Source organism: Lissotriton helveticus, chromosome 6, assembly GCF_964261635.1.
Source record: "Lissotriton helveticus chromosome 6, aLisHel1.1, whole genome shotgun sequence".
In the NCBI taxonomy this organism is placed as follows: domain Eukaryota; kingdom Metazoa; phylum Chordata; class Amphibia; order Caudata; family Salamandridae; genus Lissotriton; species Lissotriton helveticus.
This window is the reverse complement of record NC_136067.1, coordinates 1792172746-1792195544: the sequence shown is the minus strand read 5'-3', so window position 1 is coordinate 1792195544 and position 22799 is coordinate 1792172746. Positions and strand designations below refer to the sequence as shown.

Below are 22799 nucleotides of genomic sequence, written 5' to 3'. Positions count from 1 at the left end.
TCCCCGTTCTGCAAATTGATTTCTAGGGTTAAGGTCATCCCTTTCAGGGCCCTAGTTTCATTGCAACAGTGGTCAGTTTCTTGCATGGCTCGGAAAGTCATGTACGGAACTGACGTCAGCGCGCGAGGTCGGGTCTAAGTAGCTGCCGCTACGTCATCCCGGCGACCACGACGCCAACGACGGACACGGAGACGCACGACGCCACCTTCCCATGCACAGGGGTACTGCTAACAAAAACTTTCCGGATCCATTCTGACGCCTGGGGGTAATTCTAAGGTAAGGAATGTATCACTAACTAATGTTTCTTACAGATATATCGTTACCGAAGGGAAGCAACTTGTGCTTCAGTCTCTATGTCCAACTTATTAAACAATCATATACAAAAATATTTTGCCAATTTGTGGACAGAATATTTATGTATTAATAGCATTTGTTTTTCATCCTTTCTCTAAAAAAAGAAATTGCCTTCTTCCAAATTACAGCAACTTTGGCTGCTAGGAGACAATACACGCATAATAGTTTTCATGCAATAGTGAACGTGAATTACTTTCATACAGATTACCTTTTCTTCCTAGGGCTCTAAAATTAATTTATGTAAGTAATAATTTGTAGTCAGCTTTTTAAATCCCTCATACGAATCTTTATTGTTCAAATTTACCATTGTTTTTTCTGATGTACAGGACTAATTAACTTAAAACACAAGAATCTGTGTTAAAGCTTTTGAGAAATGCACAGCTCAAGTATTTTTTACAACCTTGGAGAACAACAGTGAATGCATGGATTATCCCATGTACAAAGAATATAAGCTCAAGAGTAGCTATGTGCTGCATATTTCTCACAAATCCTTAGACACTTTTGAAACTTGATCACTAATGACTTCAATTCAACCAACAATGAATGGGCGATAGTTAGAGCTTTGGTCAACAAAAATGAAACTACCTTCAAATTGGCAGATTAAGGGATGACCAATAGTGAATTTTACAAGGAGAAAATCCAACATCCACTTTCCAAAGCATTCTGGATCAAATTTTGGACAAAGCTTTTGAGTGTTAATGGATTGTAAAAAAGACAAAAATGTTCTTGGAGACATCTTTTACCGAAGACCAAAACTGTATATGGTACCAAAAGTGCATAAAAGTCTCACAAATCCACCTTTTGACTGATCATTTCAGCTTGTGATTCAATACATGAACCACTTGGAAAATATTTGGACAACTTCTTACAATCTATTACTCAAGAGATGCGTTCTAATAGTAAGGATACCACTGACTTCTTGAAGAAACTAAAAAACATACAACTCAACAAAGCATATAATCTGGCTATGGCCATTGATGCGAATTCTCTTTACACTTTGATTCCACATGCCGAAGGCATGAAGGCTGTGCAATGGGCCCTGTTACAAAAAAATGTAATAGGAGCAAACAAAGTGTATCTGGTAGAATAACTTAATTTCACATATCACCACAGTTATTTTTTAGTGGGACAGTACTTCCTATAGAAACACAGCAATCTATGGGGTTTACAGGACCCCACTGCTATACAAATATTTAATTGGCCAGATTGGAAAACAATTTAATTTACAAAAGTTACATGAGAATTTGCTGTTGTATCTTAGGTACATCATCAACATGTTGATTATGTGGAATGGCACTTTGGTAAGCTTGAAGAGCAACATTACTGATAATAATACTTAAAATCACAACATCTAATTTACACACAGCATTGACAGGTCACACATTTCGTTCTTGGACGTCATAGTCTCATTTAAAGGAACTGAGATACAGACTACTGTTTTTAGAAAACCAACAGACAGGAATAATGGTTTGAATTTTCTCAATTTCCACCCTGAATCCTTGAAAGCACCTCATCCCCATTTCCAATTGATCCTGTTGAAAAGAATGATATCTAACACGATTCAATAGGGTGACATACAAGAAGATTACAAAGAGAGATTCCGATCCATGTGGTACTCTGAAAATATCATATCCAAATCAGTAGAACAGATTATTAAAATTAGTAGAAATGGTTTGCTAAAAAATCTGTCTTCTTCCTCGTGTTTCAAAGTGTGTACCCAGGGTATTGGGAGCAAGTGAAAACTGTCAACTGTTTCACCTGTTACTACTTAGGTTTAAGGCTGATGTAATAAAATAAGCTACAGCTGCCTTATACCAAACTGAGGTCATGTCTTCTTATGTGTGTGAAAAATACCTCATTGTCTGTACTACACGGCAGTGTTCAACGCTCCACATTACAGACAATTTGGGGGCCTATATAATCAGCATTTAGAGTAATTTGCCCTGCACTGCTATTTTGTAATACCAAATTCATAAACAGTGTTGATGCCCCCGAGCACAGAACTGGGAGTGTTTCCTCACTAGTGAGTGTGCATGGACCATGCTTACTACAGAATCACTGTCACGGGCACCCAATACCCTACGCACACTCGATGATGCCTCTCTCAAGGGAGGTGTGGAATAGAGACCACTGAAGATGTGGTCTACCTATGTCAAACTCCATCAGCCCCCACCAGGGAAGTTACTCAGGAGACAGCAATGAGGGCGAAAGGATCCTTCCTGTATCCCGCTGGATAGCAGTCTTAGAGTATGACCTGTAGCTTCCCTCCTTTCTTTTGATTCTACTTGATCCATATCAATGATGAAGCATGACACAATTGTGTGTGTGTGGGACTTCCTCTTCCATAAGGATGACATTTCTTGCACTCGCACAGGAACTCTGTGATTGTCCTAGTTGGACTTCCGTATGTCTGTTTGAGGATAGTAATACTGTAACTTATATTCTACCTGTAGCTGCCGTACCTACATGTGTTGGTTGTGTCTTCATACGAGTGCGTATGGTGGCTTACCTTCTCCTCTCTCTTATATGTTATAATACCATGTCAATATGCACCTGTGACTGATCACTTTTTCACATAATAAGGAACATTACAATATTTGTGTGTTGGGGGCATGCTTTAAACTATTTATTAAAATGTTATAAGGGTGAAATAAAACTATTGCATTGTCTTAAATGTACATTTATCTTTATTTTATCAAACTTGTTAGGGAAACATCCATGACATGTTACAATTCTCTTCATTGAACAGGTAATGAAATCATAGCTTTGTTTTGTTTTTCTTCCTCCAGACTTGCCAGTTATTCATAAATGCTGCGGTGGACTCTCCTGCAATCGATTACCACGTGTCGCTATCCCAGAGTGCCCTACAAGTGTGTCTCACACACACTGAGCTGCAAAATGAGATGTACTGCCAGCTGGTTAAACAGACCACTCCCAACCACCCCCAGGGCCAGCCAGTGCCCGTGCAGGTACAGTGCTGTCTGCTCACTCATAATCCCCTTCTTGTCTGCGGGGATGCAGCCAGCATCTTTACCACGTGATGTGTTTTAGTTTTGCTCCATCTTTGTTCTCTGATACCGTTTGCCCATTCTCTAGGAAGACAGTTGTTTGTGGTGTACTGTCTGTGTGTTTCTAATGTTCCTGATGTTTGTTCAGTAAATATGAACATTATTTTGAAGCATGAACTGTTTCTTGGTTTAAAGCTTTCTTTGCAATGAATGGAAGTTTGCTGGTGGGTGACACTGTTTACACCGTTTTGCGCAAAACAACCTAAAACAAGTATTGACAAAGCTATAATTTCTGGCGGTAATGGGCTAACGTTTGCAAACACAGGCGTGAAAAATTATATTTGCATGCATTAGAACATGAAAGCTAGACCTGCTGGCCTTGCTAATGTTTATTTTATTTGTCATCGCATTGTGCATTTGGTGTCATAGCCTAAATTGAAAGTTGGTATCCATTTTTCATTGAAGTAATTTTAATATATATTGACATTTGAGCTGTATGTCAGGTATGTCTTACATCAGTGGATATTTCCTGCAACTGTTTCCCTTAATATATAAGGTATACCATTTCGCAAATAAATTTCCTTTTACAGCTATGCATGTGCACTACGCACAACATTGTATCTACACCAGTGTTTTATGAACATGAAAGCTAAGGTTTAGGTAGAGGAAAGATGAGATGACATTCCAGAGGGGAAGATGGAGTTAGAAGGGCAGTGACAGGAGCAGAAACAATGACGGGAGACGGCCAACAGACAAGGGCTTTTAGAGAAAAATAGATTTGGCATTACAGAAGCAGGCTTACATTCAGAACATTGAAGACAAGTTGATGGCTGATGTACTACGGGGCTTCCAGCAAATGACTCAACTCCTATTTTACTATCCCATTTGAGGTCGAGCAACAGCGCGCATGCGCTGTCTGCAAGACCTGTGGTAATCAAAGAAAACCACGTTTTACCCGCCTGCTACATACCGTACGTTGATTCTAATGTCCCTCTTTAGTGCTGCCTCCTAACTCGTTGACTTTGCCGATACGTCACTTTCGTTCAAGGCAGTGGCTCACCGGTAAAGTACAGTTCAGTTGTTGTGTTGAGAACGCTTTTTCTACTCACTGTTTGTTGTTGAGTTTTCTGGACGACTACAGTGACAAGCTTAGTGGCTCTTAGCAGAGGAGTCTTTGGGGAGATGTGTTGTTTGCAGCTCTCTCCCAAATCAATCGAATGAACTCGAAAAGATATTGTCAGGCGCAAGACAAGTACACAGCTGGCTCGTACTGGGCTAGCACCGTGGACCGGCTAATTTTATTACCTCCACAGAGACTTCAAAAGGCTCTGGAGCTTTAATGGCAGCCGGGGCCGACCCCAGAAGTCTGCTGAAGCGGTGTGTAAACAGTGGATTAGGACCAAAGACTACTCCCAGATCGTCATCTGAACTCGTGGGGAGGGATGCGGCTGAACCTATGCATTAAAGCCCTGTGGTGGACAGTGGCACCTCAGTTCACTCAACTATATTTCTATGATATTTATTTTTAATTTAGAGGTGGATCTGCTGAGCTAATCTCACTCAAGGCCTCAAAAACAGAAAGGCGAGTCACCTTTCAATCTGACTGCCTCTCGTTTTGGAATAAAGGTTATTCACGGGGTAGATGATGTTTGTTAAAAATGTTATTTATTACACATGAAAAGTGATTTTAAGGAATACATGCGGAATAACTTTCATGCAACTGGGACTCATTTTTTTCTCTTTGTTTCAGGCAAAACATTATCTACTGAATGCACAAATAAACCAGTTTGCCCCAACCTCCTTTATGCAAACCGCAACATCACTGCAAAATAGTTTGGGCCTTTTTTGCACTAGTGTAAAATTTATGCAACGTGGTTTCAGCTGCCAAGAAAACAAAATCTCCTTTAGCTCTCACATGATTGGTAATGCATGCCCCAATCCAAAATTCGTCATCTCCCTGTCGTATGCATGAAGCTGTAAATGATTTCCCTTGGTCACCAAGGGCACATGCCCAGAGTCCCAAATGAACATCATTTGGGAAGAGGCGTTGGTCTCTTTTTTTGTTGGCTCTGCCCAGTATATTTTTCTGGACGAGCTCAGATGAAAGAATATTGAAAATATGTTTTCTTTATTTTTTTAAAGTATTTATTAATTGTAGCATTTCCACAAAATATTGTACAACAAAATGACATTTACAATAAATACAATTAAAAAATAAAAAATAATACAAAAATTTTAAAATGTGTACAATTGATAACAAATGTTAATTGATATCATATAACACAGCATAAATAGTGCATCAGAATGTGTCTGCTACAAAACATAAGTCTTAGAAATTGATTTTAATAAAAAATGATTTAAGTGTTTCAGCATCACAAAAGAAAGTGATAACCTGGATGTGTTGTTCCCCTCTTTCCTGGGGAATCAGTTCATTTCACCTTTAAGAAGATTTACAAACTTAATTCGTATAAATCTTCACACATAGGGGCTCAGATTGGTTTTGAAATAAAACTATATTTCTCCAATACTTGGAAAAGTACAATTAAACTGTAATCCTTGTATATATACACAATTTTAAAAATTGTTTAAAAAAAGCATTTTGTTTAGCATTTTTTTTTAATCATAAAATATTCACGACTCAAATTACTTTGGTATTTTCACTATACTAATTCACTTCTAATCATTTATGGGTTGCGGAGTAGCGTGCTACTCACTGAAATAGCGCTTCAGCGCCTCGTCAGGGGTAATAAGTGCTAAATAAATGCAATTACAATGTAATGCAATGCAATACAATAATTTTATAGACAGTAACTTAGATTGACTTGTTAATTTAAATGAAGAGATTTTAAACAAAAGGGTATACATTTGGTAAACAAGAATTTTTCTTTGGTATCATATGTAATTTCATTCCCTATTTGCTTTTTCAAATGAGTACAGGTTCTTCAAAAAGATCCTATAAATGTCAGCTTACTTGAGAGAAAGCTCAAAATGTTATTTATGTTATTTATTTATAAAGTTTTATATAGCGCGAACTTGATCCCGAAGGATATCAGAGCGCTTTACAATTTGAGGCAATTAAATAACTTCCCACCCTATTCCCCTATAAACCCACATCCCAGTTGTCAGTCCCCACGATTGCAATTCTATTTTTAAACAAAGCATAAAGTGAGAAGGCAGGAAATTTAGGAATTTGAACTTTCATTAGAGAGGATCATGCCTCTTTCACCGTGGAGAAACATCTCTTACTTCTGTTTTTTTTCCTTTTCTTCAGTGTTTTATGTGTGTTAACTATCAAAGGAAAGCGACATTTATCATATTTAGGAAGATAAGTCTGATGGTTTTCGAGGGGCGGGGCGGATATCCTCCTGGCTAAATAGTTATAAACGTTAATTGTGAGAATGTTCACCTTCGTGGAAATCATTCATAAATCTGCCATCAGTATTTCTTAAATCCTTTCATCTGCTTCTACACTCACATCTACTCTCCTTCACTCTAATACAAGTCCCTGCTTTATCAGCTGCCTAGGTGGAGTCGCTTCAGTCGTCGGATGTGATTAAAGTATTCATCCTGCCCTCTCATCTTCCCCCTCTGGGGCCTTATCCTCCTACGCTCATTACTGCCCACCTGCCCATTTTCTATCTGATGCATTTGTAATCAATCAAACACCCCTGCCTTCCAGAACACCTCACTCATCCTGTTTTCCACCACACTCAACCTGTTTTCCATCACACTCATCCTGATTTCCACCTCATCCATCCTGTTTTCCACCACACTCATCCTGTTTTCCACCACACTCATCCTGTTTTTCACCACACTCATTTTGTTTACCACCAAACTCATCCTGATTTCCACCTCATCCATCCTGTTTTCCACCACACTCATCCTGATTTCCACCTCATCCTTCCTGTTTTCGAAACACACAAGCAAGCACATAAAAATGATTTCACTTTGCAGCTTCATTTTATATAACCTCCCTACCTGCTACACGCCAACCAGTGCCCGCTGCCATGGAAGCTGTTCCGCACTTATACAAACTTCTGTCTCATCACACTTTTTCTACAGCACAACATTATCACTGCTTCATATGATGTACTTAGTTAATGTGGAAAGGGGCAAAGGTGAATGCGGACCATCCATGGGGTAACTGTACAGCGCCACTTACGAAATTGGCACAATCGTGCATCTTTCTGGAGTGGGATGCCACCTGTGGTAACTGGGTAGCACAATGGGGCTTTCCAGCTCTAAACTGCTGCTCAGGTATCTCAGGGGCACCCAAAAGCACAATGCTGGAGATTACTGGACAGAAAGAGAGAGAGTAGTTAAGGATATTTGCCAGGTCCCAGAGTGCAGGCCAATTGTGCTAGTGATGCTGTACAGTTACACCACTTGTGTTGCTGAATAATGGCAATTATGTCAGCATTGCTGCTCATTATGCCAGAGGTTCTGGTCATTTATAGCAGTGCCATGCGCACTTCTCTGGGACAACGACGGCTGCTTCTTTGTAATAAAATAGTTGTGTCTTATTTACACATGTTTGAGCTATTGGCATTGTAAATGACAATGCTTTTTATTTATGAGTTAATTATCATAACAGATAAATAAAAAGCATTGTCATTTACAAAGCCAATTGCTTAAACTCTTGCAAATGCGAGACCTATTGCATTGCAAATGCTTGTTTCTTTTGGAATCTCATCTGCTAGTCCATGTGGAGAATTGAGAGTACTGTTTGCAACAAATATGTCTTATGCGTTTCAGAAAAGTGTTACAATACACAGTACTGCCCAGGTGTCTCATTTAAACCCTGAGCAGCTTCAGAATGACTTTATTTAATAACCAATATGAGTCTGAATTTCTTCTTATTGAGTTAAGAGGGACCACAGCATAATATCCAACTATAACCACTGGTAATGCATCCGAACAAAAAGATTTACTGTTCCAAGTCACAGGTTCTTCTAGAAGTAGCTATAAGACTTGCATTTCCATTTTAGTTTAAAGATGGATACTTTGCTTGAGGGGAAATACCCCTCCCCCCACACACACACACACACAAACACACACTCTCTTTACCTCTCTCTATTTTTCTTCTCTCTTTCCTGAAGCTTTTAAACAGCACAACAGTAGTACAGTGTAAAGTGATTACTCTCATCTTCATTTAACTTAGTTAGAAGGTATTAATGTTGAAATTGATGACAACGACAAATCATATTTCTGTGGAATCCGAGTAGCAGTGTCATTTAACAAACTAGTTTTAGTAGAAGGCTTTGAGAAGCATTAGTGTGGGGGCAATGGTGCCATGACAAGTTAGATTCACTAATGTACAAAGCGGGAAACCACCACCTGGCTTTTGTGCTGCCAGCATTAATGATCTGGAGTCAGAATGAATAACCCATCTTGTGAGAGAGGAAGGCAGGCTTATACAACATTCTTCTGTCACGTCTTTCTAGTTCATTCTAGTTGAGGTGCAGTGGAACTCCTTACAGGTTATACCTGTAAGGAGATGAATGACTTCCTTCATGGCAGTTTAGAGATGCAATTCAGGTTGTGGGCTTTAAAGTGGGAACTTTGGGTGTTTTAAGGATAATGCGCGCCACTTTTTTCAATTTGTTGCCATTACTTTTCTTACTTTCTTTCTACAGGGTTGGCAACTGTTAGCTCTGTGTGCGGGTCTTTTTCTACCACAGCATCCATTCTTTTGGCTTCTCAAGCTCCATCTCCAAAGAAATGCTGATTCGAGGTGCGGAGTTGTCAATGTTTTACTTATGTTTATGAAATGTATTTTTTTAATGGTGTGGCACTTATTTAGCACGTTCTTTTCACCCCTGAAATGGTATTTTGAGGCTCTATCTGTGAGATATAAAACTTGGATTCGTAGTATGATGTCCTTTATTTTTAGATTTGTAGGTATGGAGCCCTTTACAAAGGTGCAGTTGGCAGATCCTAGGAAGCCTTCTGAATCGTTCAAAGATTTCTGTAGCTAGACAATGTAGTGGATGTGTATTCGAAGTGTTCACCTTTGTGAGCAGAACAAGTCTGCCTATCAGTTCTACTTTGCATTTACCTGGGTGGCAAGTAACAGGAGGCTTAGGAGGGTTGGAGGTCGAAAAATTGGGGCAGGGGTTTATCTATCAAACATGATAGCCCTCTTTTGCGTGATTTGTGATTCAAAATGTATGTAGTTAACAACGTCAAATGCAGAGTGAAAAGCAGATGTGGTGAGAGAACGTGTGCTTTTGAATCAAGTGGGCAACCACCTGATTCAGCTGATGGATAAGATCCTGATGGAGGACATCCATTGGCTGACACTTAAGAGGCAGAGTGAAAATACAGCTTGTGTGGATTTTCTAAAGTTAGTTTTAGTACAACTTGTGTGTTAACCACATAGTTGTAGTAAACACAGAATAATGTTATGATCACACATAATGTGTTTGTTGGGACCAGAATGCCTCCTGCTTGGTATACAGTTGTGTACCCCTGTCCTGAAAGCTGGCTGCGTGTAACTGGTGTTGTGATTTCTGAATATGACTCTGGTGCCATGCTAATCTAGCATGTGCGCAGAGTCCTAGCCTGTCCTTTGACATCAGAAAAGTCCCAACTTGTCCTGTGTACTGGATAGGTGGAGCATGCATGCCTTCATTGACTGGTTTGTGTGACCAGACGTTTTTATCTACGTCACTGGAGTGGAGGCCTAATTCTCCACTTCTGTAAAGTCCTGTTTCTATGCGCTAACCATGTTTCTAGCATTGACATCACTAGTGTATGTTGTTCATGCATGTGTGGTAAATGCAGGAAGTGAGGGAGTCAGGGCTATAGAGACCTATGGGTTCCTTTTCAAATACCCTAGGCCTTGCCTTTGCGCAAGCTCAAGATGAGGTTGTTTTCACAGGCAGTGGAAACGTGTTGTTGATATTCCTGAAGCTGGAGTGAAGAATCTTAGACAGTGAATTGATGAGAGTGGAGACAGGGCTCCTATATAAATTTGATTTGCCTGTTGCAACAAGTGGTTGCTGATTAGTCTTCATGAATACTGTCATTTCAGGGGTGATAGGGGAGAGGGGTGGGACTGCAGACTTTGCTGTTCAGAATTGATGAAAGTTTTACCTGACAAATAGACATTGCCTGGCAGCTGAACCCTTTGTTTTTTCTGATTACTCCTTTAGTAGGCTGAGGACAGTCAGGCGTAGAAACATCACACCTTTTACAGCCTCTGTTGTAGGTGTATTACCCCCTCACAAGACCTTCGCAAGAAGCTCTTGAAATTCCTCTGTAACAAAATCACCTCCATGTACAGCATCTTCGATCCTCAACAAGACCCTGTCACGGTCACAGCTCGACTTCCCATCACAGCCAAAGAATGAACCCTGACTTTGTGGCCTGCCATCATCACTGTCGAAATCACTGCTACTATAAAGACCATCCAGTCAGGGGGCTTCATCTGACCCTTGCCCCCACCACGCCTTCACAAAAGGACTCCTACAAATCATTAAAGCATAACAGCCATCCTCAATGCCTCCATCAACTCAGCCACATTCCCAGCAACCTGGAAACATGCCACTATCATGCCCCTGCTCAAGGAACCATTTGCTGACCCAGCCACGCTTTCCAACTACAGACCCATCTCCCTCCTACCTTATTGATGCTAATATCTGTGTAGAGCACCAAAGAGCTCCATGTAAAGGTTGAAGATGATATGAGACAGCATGAAGCCCTGGGGAACTCCACAGGTGATAGAAGTATTTTGTGATCTGGAGGTGCCCAACTAAACTAACTGGTGTCAGTTGGAAAGGCAGAATAAGAACCAGTGCAGTACATTACTTGTGTATATTATTTTAGACTCCGGAGTGCATATGAGGGTGGGATGGTTAACTGTGACAAAGGCAGCTTAGAGGTCCACAATATCAATAGTTGTCTTCATCTTTGGTCAAGAAGGCTTCATCTATGATGTGTAAGGTTTTGGTCTTTGGGTTGCAGTGTGATAATCTTGGCAAAGGTCAACCAATGGCTCACCGGCCACCTCAGCAACCACCAGCTCCTCAATGTCACACAGTCTGCATTCATGCCCAACTACAGTACAGAAACAGATGACATCTGCATGATCCTTGTCAAAGGAGGCACACCAGCCCTCATTCTCATGGACCTCTCTACAGCATTTGATACGGTCTCTTACCCCATTCTCATCAGGTGCCCGCATGAGATTGGGATCCAAGGACCCACTCTCCTCTGTATCTGCTCCTTAATTGATAGAACACAAGCTGTCAGCCTGGTACCTTACTATTCAGAAGTACGTAAACTCATCTGCCGAGTCCCTCAAGGTTCATCACTCAGCCCCACACTCTTCAGTGCATATATGCTCCCTCTGGCCAGTGTCATATGAGTGCACAACATCAAAATCCTCTCATATGCAGACAACACACCACTCATACTATCCCTCTTGTACGAGAAACAAGTTCACCACAAGCATGACCGAAGTCACTGACTGGATGAAAAACAACTGTCTTAAGCTCAGCATGGACAAGACACAAGTAGTTATCTTCGACAAGAACACTTCAAGGTAGGACCCTTAACTGGTATCTGGCTAAACTCAAACCAACACCCAAAACCCAAGCCAAGAATCTCAAAATAATCGTCAGCAGCAAACTGGACATGAGTGCACAAGTCAACACCGTCACTGCATCCTGCTGCCACACCCTGAGGATGCTGAGTAAGATCTTCAAATGGCTCCCAAGCAACACAAGAAAATCTGTCACTCATTCCCTAGTCACCAGCAAGTTGGATAATGACAACTCAATAGAAGACTACAGACCATGAATAAATCGGCAGCCAGACTCATCCTTAAACTCCCACACAGAACTCACATTACACCACAATTCAGGGATTCCACACATTTGCTCAATTCAAACTCCTCACAGAAACATGTAAGGCACTCCACAACTCAGACCACACCTACTGGCACAGTCGCATCTCCTTCCACCAACGATCCAGACAACTCTGCTCTGCAGGACTCCTACTCTCCAACATCTCATGCATACACAGAACTAGATCAGGAGGACAGGTGTTCTCTTACATCGCTCCTAAAGTGTGAAACTACCTCCCTCACCACATCAGAATCTCCCCCTCTTTTCTTTAAATCCACAAGAAGCTGAAGACCTGGCTTTTCCATTAACCAACCTACCATACGTAGGGCTAGGCACATACACCTACTCACGGTCAGGATACCCTCACCACTTGGATAAGGCAAGCGTCGGACAGGCGTGGCTTAAATTCCACGTGCTTTTCTGCAGTAACAAGACTCAGGCGACACGGACAACCGGTGTTCGCTACGGCGAGATTGAAACTCCAATTGAAGATGGTGCTGGCCTGTAGAGGAAGCCAATGGAGTTCCTTCAGTGTTTCTATGGTGTGAACATATGTCTTCAGGCCCAGGATGATGTGCTGTGGCATGTAAGATGTCCTCAAGGGATGCAGATGTGGAGTCTGGGAGTCCATGAAGTAGGGCATCACCATCATCCAGATGCAAGACTACGAGGGCTTGAGCAGAGGCTCAGGTCTGAATAATGTGCAGGCAGTATTTGAATCATTGGATGTCTGAAGCAGAGGAGACTTTCAAGGAGACGTGTGTATGATCAGCATATTGGCAAATTTTGATGCTAATATCTGTGTAGAGAACCAAAGAGCTCCATGTAAAGGTTGAAAATGACATGAGACAGTATGAAGCCCTGGGGGACTCCACAGGTGATAGAAATCGTTTGTGATCTGGAGATGCCCAACTGAACTAACAGGTGTCAGTTGGAAAGGCAGAATAAGAACCAGTGCAGTACATTACTTGTGTATATTATTTGAGATCCCGAGTGCATATGAGGGTGGGATGGTTAACTGTGACAAAGGCAGCTGAGAGGTCCATAATATCAAGAGTTGTCTTCATCTTTGGTCAAGAAGACTTCATCTATGATGTGTAAGGTTTTGGTCTTTGGGTTGCAGTGTGATATGAAGCAAGACTAGTAGTCATTCACTAGATGTATTTATTTATTCATAAAGTTTTATATGGTTAGCATTAATGTTATCTTGGAGTTGAACATAGACTGATTTTTCAGTGATCTTGACAATGGAAGGTAGGTGAATGGTGGGCTGGTTGTTGACAAGGTCATCCACGTCTAGTGAACCTTTCTTTAGGATTGGGTGGATCTTGCCTATCTTGAGAGCTTCTGTGGAGATGCCTTGAGTGTGGGAGGCATTGACAATGGTAAGGGTATACAAATGGTAAAACATAATCTTCATAAGCTGTGGCTCTCAGAGGGCTGAGTATGTCAGCGAGAAATGGGTGAGATAGGGCTTTCAAAGCTGACCATTGCGGGATTCTAGAGGAAGGGGTGGGTGTAAGAATTACAGTAGACTTGGTGTTGTCGATCTGCTGTCAGATCGGTATTTTTTAACTGAAGAAGATGTTGATAGACTTGCACCTTTCTGTGGGGTGAGAAATGTGTTGGTCTGACAGGGGCTTGATGCAGTGCTTGATGGTCTTGAACAGCATCCTGCTTCTGTTGGTGGCTTAATTGATGGTGCTGGTATGGTACTTTGCTTTGGGTGATGCAATGAGTTGTCTACGAGTTAAGCGAGAGGACATTAGTATCAAGGGGTCCTGGGGGGTTTTGTTACTCTTCAGTTTCCTTTCCTGTCTACAGATGGATCATTTATTGTCAGCAAGGTTTTTAGAATACGAGGGTGCTGAAGGCTTTGTCTTGCACTTGCGTTTTGTAGTCATGCAGGGATGTTCACACAGATTTTTTAAAAATTGCTGAAGTTATTAGAAGGGTGTTGGCATTGGAGTTTATAGGATGAGAGACACCATTTGGTTGTCTATGGAGAAGTCATTGAAGAATCTGAAGGTTTTAACTTCTGTTTTGTGTTGACCTTGGTTTGTTGGTAGAATGCTAAGCATGGAGATTGGGTTAGCAAAGTGGTCAGCCCAGTCCAGGGGTGTGGGTGGTTTGCATTGGATTGTTTGTGATTTTGAAAGGACATGGTTGAGGATGTTGGCTTTGAATTGTATTGGTTGTGTGACATGCTGTACCACAATTGAGTGTATCGATGACGTTGGAAAGGTTCTCTCATGTTCTTTTTGAGATTGTATTGTCTGGGAGGTTGAAGTCACCCAAGAGAGTGGTATGGGCATGTCAAATAGACAAAGTGGTGAGGAGATCTGAGCATTAATAAATGAAGTCCTTGTTCTCCCCGGGAGGCCTGTAGATGAGATAGAAGGTGGTGGTCTAAGTTGCAGAGAGACGGAAATGGCATGTCAGCATCTCCATAGAATTGAGTGTTACTTGCTTGCCTAGGGTGGTGGACCATGAGGAATTATGGATGTTAGGGAGGCTTCCTCCCTTTTTATATGCACGGTCCACACATAGCCTGTGGGGTGAATGGTGTCTAGAATGTGTGAAGAAGCGTTAACCATGTTTCTGTGATGAAGAGGGTGGCAAGTTTGGGATAGGTGATGAGGTCTGCGATGTGTGGTATGTGGAGTGCTGCAAAGCAAGCATTTATGAGCATGAGCTGGAATGTGAGTTCTGTAGTGTGAAGGTGTGTGGAAGTTAATAGGATGTGCATGAGGTTTGGTCTATGTGTTGTACGAATGCTATGTGAAAGTGAGTCATCTAGAACTGGTTGCAAGTGTGGGGATTAGCAGTGTGGGGTGCTAGGAAACATACATTATTATGTTACCTTGTATGTTTCAGTAGAACAAGTGTTTTGGACCAAGGCTCTTCCTGACTGTAACAGGCCCAAAAAAATCAATGCTCTTGTCTGTGTCTGCCCTTTGAGGGGGAAGGCAGGGTAATCCCCTGAAGAATTCATTGAATTAGGGAGAAGGCAGGAAGTGAGGTTACTTCCTGTGCAGATAGATGATGGGAAATTCGGTGGTGTCACTTACTCTGCAGATGGATGGTGGGAAATGAAGGCCTCTTGCGTGGCTTTTTTATAAAGACAGATTAAGGGAGATAGAGTTGGTCGTTGATACTAAATACAAATGTCTTGAGCACTAGCAGAGGGTTAGGGTGTTAATCCATCCAATTTCATGTGGAAGAGGCAATCCTGTGGGAGGCTTTTGAAATCAATGGCTGAAAGTGCAGATGATGTTTGAACCTATCTGTGACCATGCTTGTGGAGGCTGTCAGATAGAATTGCATATTGTGTGCATAATGGGGGATCTTGTTGGCCAGCTGGCTCTTAAAGGTTCCATGTATAGGCGTAAGACTACAAAAGAGAATGTCTGTTTGTGGCACTTCCAAAGTCACCAGTAGACGATGGGCTCGGTAGGTACTCATTTTGATGAATTTGTATCTAATTGAATCAGTAGGAATACATTTTGTGGAATTTGTGTAGGTTGAAGACATAGGAAGAGACGCAGTGTAGTACTGTAACACATAATGTCACATGAGTGACTGTGGCATGTTTTTAGGGCTTCATCTTCATCTTCCAGTAGCAAACATCAATGAGAAACTAAGCAGCTTTGGCAGGAATTAATTTTGCTGAAGCATCAGATGTAAATTGTTCATCACTGGGAAACAAGCAAGCAATAAATAGTTAAGGAAAGAGCTTAACCTAGATAGCATAGAGTGTGAAGGAAGTCAGTTAGTTGTGCCAGATCACAGGATATTACCATTTTAAATATCTATTTCAACAGAAATGTACACTGTGCTTTCCAGTTTTGTTATAGCGGTGTTATCGAGAAGGACCTTTATGTTTTTAACACAGGACAGAAATAGGAAAATATGCCATCTACTGTCAGCGTTGTGTGGAGAGAACCCAAAAGAACGGGGATCGAGAGGCCAGGCCTTCCAGAATGGAAATCCTATCCATCCTGCTTCGACATCCGTACCATCATTCCTTGCCTTTCAGCATCCCGGTGCACTTCATGAATGGCACATACCAGGTATTTTATGGTTTCTGCTGATGTGTGCGCATGATCAATGACCATTATAATGTACCAATAGCTGATGAATGTGATGGATGAAACTTAGAACCACCAATAGGTGAGATGTCCATAGTTTCAAATGCTTTGGAAGAGAATTAAAACTCCCTCTGTCAGACATAATAAGTAACTGCTTGGTTTACTTGAGGTTGTGATGTAGAGCTGAGGCTGTAGGTCATTACTGGGTTTGCTTGATGAGGTCCTGGCCCGCCCTTGTGACCTAGGCCCAAACAGTGCTTCAGGTGTGCTACCTGCATGCCTGGGCACCAGAGACAAATTGTCATCCCATCAGAAGGGCATATTTTCAAGGGACATCACCTCCATTTTATAGTATTCTTAATATTTTATACATTTTCAGCAAACAAACAAAAAAAAACAATACATACAATGATTAGCAGGAAACCTGAACAAATGAAAGTATGCCACATATACATTAAAAACCAGCAAAAACATACATCAAAGTGTATATACAAATAGTTGGACCAAGGATATCATTGTGCCTAAAAATCCAAGATAAGACGTAAAGTTAACAACGTGTTCATGACCTTAGGGGATGTTGATCAAATGTAAAACCGTAATGAAGAGGACCACACAGTCATATCGATACTATGTATTAATCACAGAAATATAAAAAGAGGCATATAAAGATTGAAGAATCGTAGGCTCCAAAGGTAAGCTTCATAATAAGATTTACAACATAATAATAAAAATAAAAAGAAGAACATAAAATGAAAGAGAAAGACAGAATAAAATGGTTGATAGGAGAAGAAAAGAAAGAAAGGAAGAAAAATAGGAGGTAAGGGGTGGGGAGAAGCACCATGGGGGTGTAAAGTTAAACAATTCCTGCTGGAGGAAAAATGATGGAGTGGTAATAAAGAGTCTATTATACAATTGCCATAAACACGTTCAGCGTATGCCAGAGTGACTATGATGAGGCAGGTATTCTTGGCAAAAAAGTTAGACTTTTCTTCGTACTCCTAAGGTAAGTGACCCATGCCCACCATGCATAGAAAGAGACATTGTTCAGAGCTCTCCAATATTACCACCAACAAAAGAAGATCCAATAAAGCCATATTGGTATCAGATAACCCCAAAGAGGGGTTAAGTACATATGGACTCAACATGATAAGAGGGATAGAGATGGAAAAGGATACACTAAAAATGAAGGTGATCCGATCATGGTCTTCCATCCAGTAGATAGGGAGGTGTTTGCAAGTGAAAATCATGATCAAGTGCACCGGCAATCAATCAATCAATCAATCAATCAATAAGACATTTGTAGAGCGCACTACTCACCCACGAAGGTCTCAAGGCGCTAAGGGGGGGGGAGAAAACTGCTACTGCTCGAACAGCCAGGTCTTGAGAAGTCTCCTGAAGGTCAGTAGGTCCAGGGTCTGTCGTAAGTCGATGGGGAGGGTGTTCCATGTCTTGGCAGTGAGGTGGGAGAAAGACCTGCCTCCGGTGGTAGTTCGGTAGATGCGTGGGATGGTGGCGAGGGAGAGGTCAGCGATCAAAGCTGGCGGTTGGTAGTGTAGAAGGTGAGTCGTTTGTTGAGGTATGTTGGTCCGGCGTCATGGAGTGCTTTGTTAGCATGGGTGATGAGTTTGAAGGTGATCCTCTTGTTTGGCGGGGAGCCAGTGAAGTTCTCTCAGGTGGGCAGTGATATGGCTGTGATGGGGGATGTCGAGGAAGAGGCCTGCGGAGGCGTTCTGGATGTGTTGAAGTCTTTTCTGGAGTTTGGCTGCAATTCCCGCATAGAGGGCATTGCCATAGTATAGCCTGCTGGTGACGAGGGCCTGGGTGACCGTCCTTCTGGTTTCGGTGGGGATCCATCTGTAGATCTTGCGAAGCATGCGGAGGGTGTTGAAGCAGGAGGAAGATACGGCATTGACTTGCTGGGTCATTGACAGTGAAGCGTTCAGGATGAACCCCAGGTTGCATGCGTGGTTGGTGGGTGTCGGTGCAGCTCCTAGAGAGGCCGGCCACCAGGAGTTGTCCTAGGCGGCGGGGGTGGAGCAGAGGATGAGGACCTCCGTCTTGTCCGAGTTCAGCTTCCGGCGTCTGTTCTTCATCCATTTGGTGACGGCCTTCATTCCTTCGTGGAAGTTGGTCTTGGCGGTGGTGGGGTCCTTGGTGAGGGAGAGGATCAGCTGGGTGTCGTCAGCGTATGAGACGATGTTGAGGGCGTGCGATCGAACGATGTTGGTGAGCAGTGTCATGTAGATATTGAAAAGAATTGGGCTGAGGGATGATCCTTGGGGTATGCCGTAGGTGATCTTGGTGGCTTCGGAACAGAATGGAGGGAGGTTGACTCTCTGGGTTCTGTCGGTGAGGAGGTGATCCAGTCCAGGGCTTTGTTGCGGATCCCGCGTTGTGGAGGCGTGTGTATAGGGTGTGGTGACAGACGGTGTCAAAGGCGGCCAAGAGGTCCAAGAGGATGAGGGCCGTGTTTTGCCGTTGTCCAGCAGGGTCCTGATGTCGTCGGTGGAGGTGATGAGGGAGGTTTCGGTGCTGTGGTTGCTGCGGAATCCGGATTGGGATGAGTCCCTGGTGTTGTTCTCTTTGAGGAAGCGGGTCAGTTGTCTGTTGACGAGCTTCTCGATGACTTTCGCCGCAAACGGGAGCAGTGAGATAGGCCGGAAGTTCTTGAGGTCCAATGGGTCCGCCTTGGGTTTCCTGAGTAGGGCGTTGATCTCGGCGTGTCTCCAGCTCTGCGGGAAGGTGGCAGTCTCAAAGGAGCTATTGATGATTTTCCGGAGTTGGAGTGCGATGATGGGGCTCGCTTTGTTGAAGATGTGGTGAGGGCAGGGGTCTGACGGTGAGCCAGAGTGGATGGTGTTCATGGTTTTGATGGTCTGGTCGTCATAGATGTGGTACCAGGAGATCAGGAGGCCGGTATGGCTGGAGGGGCGGCGAGTCTGATGTGTCGGCGCTGTCGGGGGGTTGCAGTATTGAAGCTGTCGTCGATGTCTATGATCTTGCGGTGGAAGAAGGTGGCTAGCGAGTCCCAGAGGTCTTGTGACTGCGGGATGTCGTTAGAGCTGGGGTTGGAGAGCTTCTTAACAATGGCGAAGAGCTCTTTGTTGTTGTGTGCGTTGTTGTCGAAGCGTTCCTTGAAGGAGTGCCTTTTGGCAGTTTGAATGAGTTGGTAGTGTCTGCGGCTGGCGTTCTTGAGGGCTGTGTGGTTGTCCGGTGTCTGTTCGTGGCACCACTTCTTCTCGAATCTTCTACAAGTCTGCTTGGATGCTTGGAGGTCGGTGGTGAACCAGATGGCCCTTCTGTTGGTGCGTCTGTTTGAGGGTTTCCTGATCAGGGCGAGAGTGTTGGCACAGTCCTCGATCCATTGCCTGAGGTTTTGTGTGGCTGTATCGGTGTGGTCAGTGGGTGGGTCAAGGGCAAGGGTGGTGATTAGCTGGTCTTCGGTGACCTTGTTCCAGCTGCGGTGGGGGATTCGTTGCGGGTCATTGTGTTCAGTGTTTTTCTCAAAGAAGAAGTGGACGCAGTGGTGGTCAGTCCAGTGGAGCTCGGTGGTGTGGCTAAAGGTGACGTGGTTGCTGGTGGAAAAGATGGGGTTGAGTGTGTGTCCGGCATAGTGTGTGGATGTCGTAACAAGTTGTTTGAGTCTGAGGTTGGCGAGGTTGTTGAGCATGATGGTGAAGTTGCTGTCGTTGGCGTTCTCGAGGTGAAAGTTCAGGTCTCCGAGGAGAATATAGTCTGTGGAGGCCAGTGCGTGCAGGCTGACGACGTCTGTGATGGAATCACTGAAGTGGTGGTGTTGGGATCGATGTGGATCTGGAAGTGCAGGTGTTCAGCGGTGTTGAGGGTGTCTTCGGTGCTGGTCGAGATTCTAAGGGTATTCCGGTGGACGATGGCGATTTCTCCTCCTGGTCTGTTGGTGCGGTCCCTGCGGGTGATCTTGTAGCCGTGTGGGATGGCTATAGTAATTTCAGGCGCCGACGCTGGGTTTATCCAGGTCTCAGTCAGGAAGGCGACGTCCATGGAGGATGAGTCGAGCAGGTCCCAGAGTTTCGCCGACGGAGACAAAGATCAGAGTGAAGTAGATGTAACTTAAACATTCTAGCCGGTGTCCAGTTAAGAAAATGTGCATTGTAGAAAAGTGTTTAAAAGATGGATGAGATTAGTTTTTTGTAAGAAGATTAGAAGAAATGCTATGCTAGCAATCGTCAGGAAATAGGAGGGTTTGGCTCTTGTACGAAGGACGACCACCGGTTTTTAAGAGGTGAAGAAGGAGTAATCAGAGTGCTGCAGAAGGTCTTATATATTTTTGACACAAAATGGCCCCCTTAACTCAAGGGTGGGAGGAGAAAGGCTGAAGGGGCAATGAACCAAGACAATGTGCACTTGGCTTGTAAAAGAGCAAATGAGAGAGGGCGGTCATCCTCCATCAGATCAGATAATACATTGATATCCTTCTCTGCTGATACCGGGTCTATATCGACTAAAATCATAGTAAAGGTTTTTGAATTATTCCATAAGGAAAGGGCTGAAGATTTAGATGGACTAGGTGACAGAGACTTATCCAGAAGTTTGACGTGAATTGTGTCGTAATAAATATGAGAATAGTGATCCAAAACTAAGAAGTTAATGGTTGAAGCTGAAAAGAGAGAGTATAAAAACCAAGGAACCACCATAGAGGTTGAGATATCAAGCCAACATCACGCCACCCTACAAGGAAAGCTGTTTGATAATCAAACACATTTGGCAAATCATATCCACCCATTGAGTACAGAAGTCTAACTTTCTTAAGATATGTCCTAGACTTTTTATTAGACCACAAAAATTGGATGCGAATTTATCTACAGTCGAGAAAAAAATTGAAGACATTCGAACAGGTAGCATCATGCCCAAAAAGTTCACAAGGGTCGTGATCATCTTTTTTAAATGCTGCAGTCCCCGTCACCCAATATAAATTTAGGTGACCATTAAGATAGATGATCTTTAATTTTATACAATATTTTTTGTTCATTGGTGGTCATTAAACCCTCCAGGTCCTTAGAGAACCATATGCCAAGATACTTAATCATTTTAGGTTCCCATTGAAGGCCCGATTACCCAATACAAGAAAATGACAATAAACATAAGGAGGCATAACCTCTGTCTTCTCTCTATTTAATGAGTATCCGCAAAAGATTGGATGAAAGAGAGAACTGTGGGAACAGTATTGTCAGGAGTTTGAGGAAAAATAGGAATATCATCTGAATAAGGAGCTGTTTTCAATATGTGTGAACCAAAAGTGAAGCCGCTAATGTCCGGGGAATCATTAATCAACACTGGCAGAGGATCTATACCAAGAGAAATAGCAATGGAGATAAAGGACAGCCCTGATGAGTACCTTGATATAAGGGGAAGGAGAAAGAGAGAGCCCTGTTAATCCTTATCCTGGCAGTGGGGCCGGCACATAACCATCATAGAGAAAAAATCAACCAAATTACAGCGATACAAAGCAGCCTTAAGGAAGTACCAGTAGAATTATCAAAAGTCTTTTCACCATCCAAGGCTACTGCAATGGTGCCTGGAGAGTCAGCTAGGGCTGCTTTCTCGATAACGTGAAAAAGAGACGAGTACTATCACATGCCAGCCTACCTTTAACAATATTGAACTGTGACTGATGGATTAGTTTAGGAATCAAATCGCTAAAATTTCCACATATATCTTTGCCTCCATATTCAGAAGGGAAATAGGTGTAAAATTCTTAACATATAGATGATCTTTCTCCTCTTTAGGAATTACTACTATAATCGCTTCTGCTTATGTACTCGTAACAGCACTGCACTTGACAAAGTGATGTGATAAGCATTCCAAAGGGGGCATCATTGTATCAGAAATGGACATTTAGAACTCAATCGGGAGGCCGTTCAGCCCAGTGACCTTGACCCCGAGGATGAGTTTAAATGCCTATTAGAGTTCCCTCATTCCGATTGATTTATTAAGGGGTCTATTCTCGTCATCCAAGAGATTTAGTGGGAATGTGATTAAGAAAGGTCGCACAGGCATGGAGGTGGCTCTACGGAGTTCAACTTGTTTTCTTACCGCATCCCAATCAGGCATGCAACGCTCATTGGGCTGAAAGGGCTTCAGCACCCCCCCCCCCCCCTCGAAACCCCACCCCCTGTCAAGTGTCTCAGTCCAGGCTGCTGGCAGCTCGTCTGGGCAGTGTCTGGACACTTATCTCCAGCACGCCTGAGTTTTTCACAGGCTTGCATATTTACATACCTTTGTTAACTGGTTACCGAGGCTTTGTTTAGTTTCTGGTTTCAATACCCCATGGGCCCCCACTCAACCTATTCCTTTGCTGTAGTGCGAGGATGCATTTCATGAAAAGGAATCCAATGTAGGTTTGCCAAAAGAAAAATGCCAGCCATGTGTTTAAAGAGCCTGGAAAGATGTTGTCTTAACTAAATAGGGTTTTAAATAAAAAAGTATGCATTCATTTGTAATGTGACTTTTCTGTC

At 42.8% G+C, this 22799-nt stretch overlaps 1 protein-coding gene across 1 annotated transcript in view; it reads left to right on the top strand.

Annotated features, from left to right (window-relative positions):
- The window catches only part of PLEKHH2 (pleckstrin homology, MyTH4 and FERM domain containing H2), a 666795-nt gene that overhangs the window by 524239 nt on the left and 119757 nt on the right, over positions 1 to 22799 (top strand). Inside the window, exons 19-21 of the mRNA XM_078649687.1 lie at positions 3144 to 3323; positions 8999 to 9096; positions 16110 to 16287. Coding sequence (XP_078505813.1) covers positions 3144 to 3323; positions 8999 to 9096; positions 16110 to 16287 — 456 coding nt within the window. The remainder of the gene's footprint in view (positions 1 to 3143; positions 3324 to 8998; positions 9097 to 16109; positions 16288 to 22799) is intronic.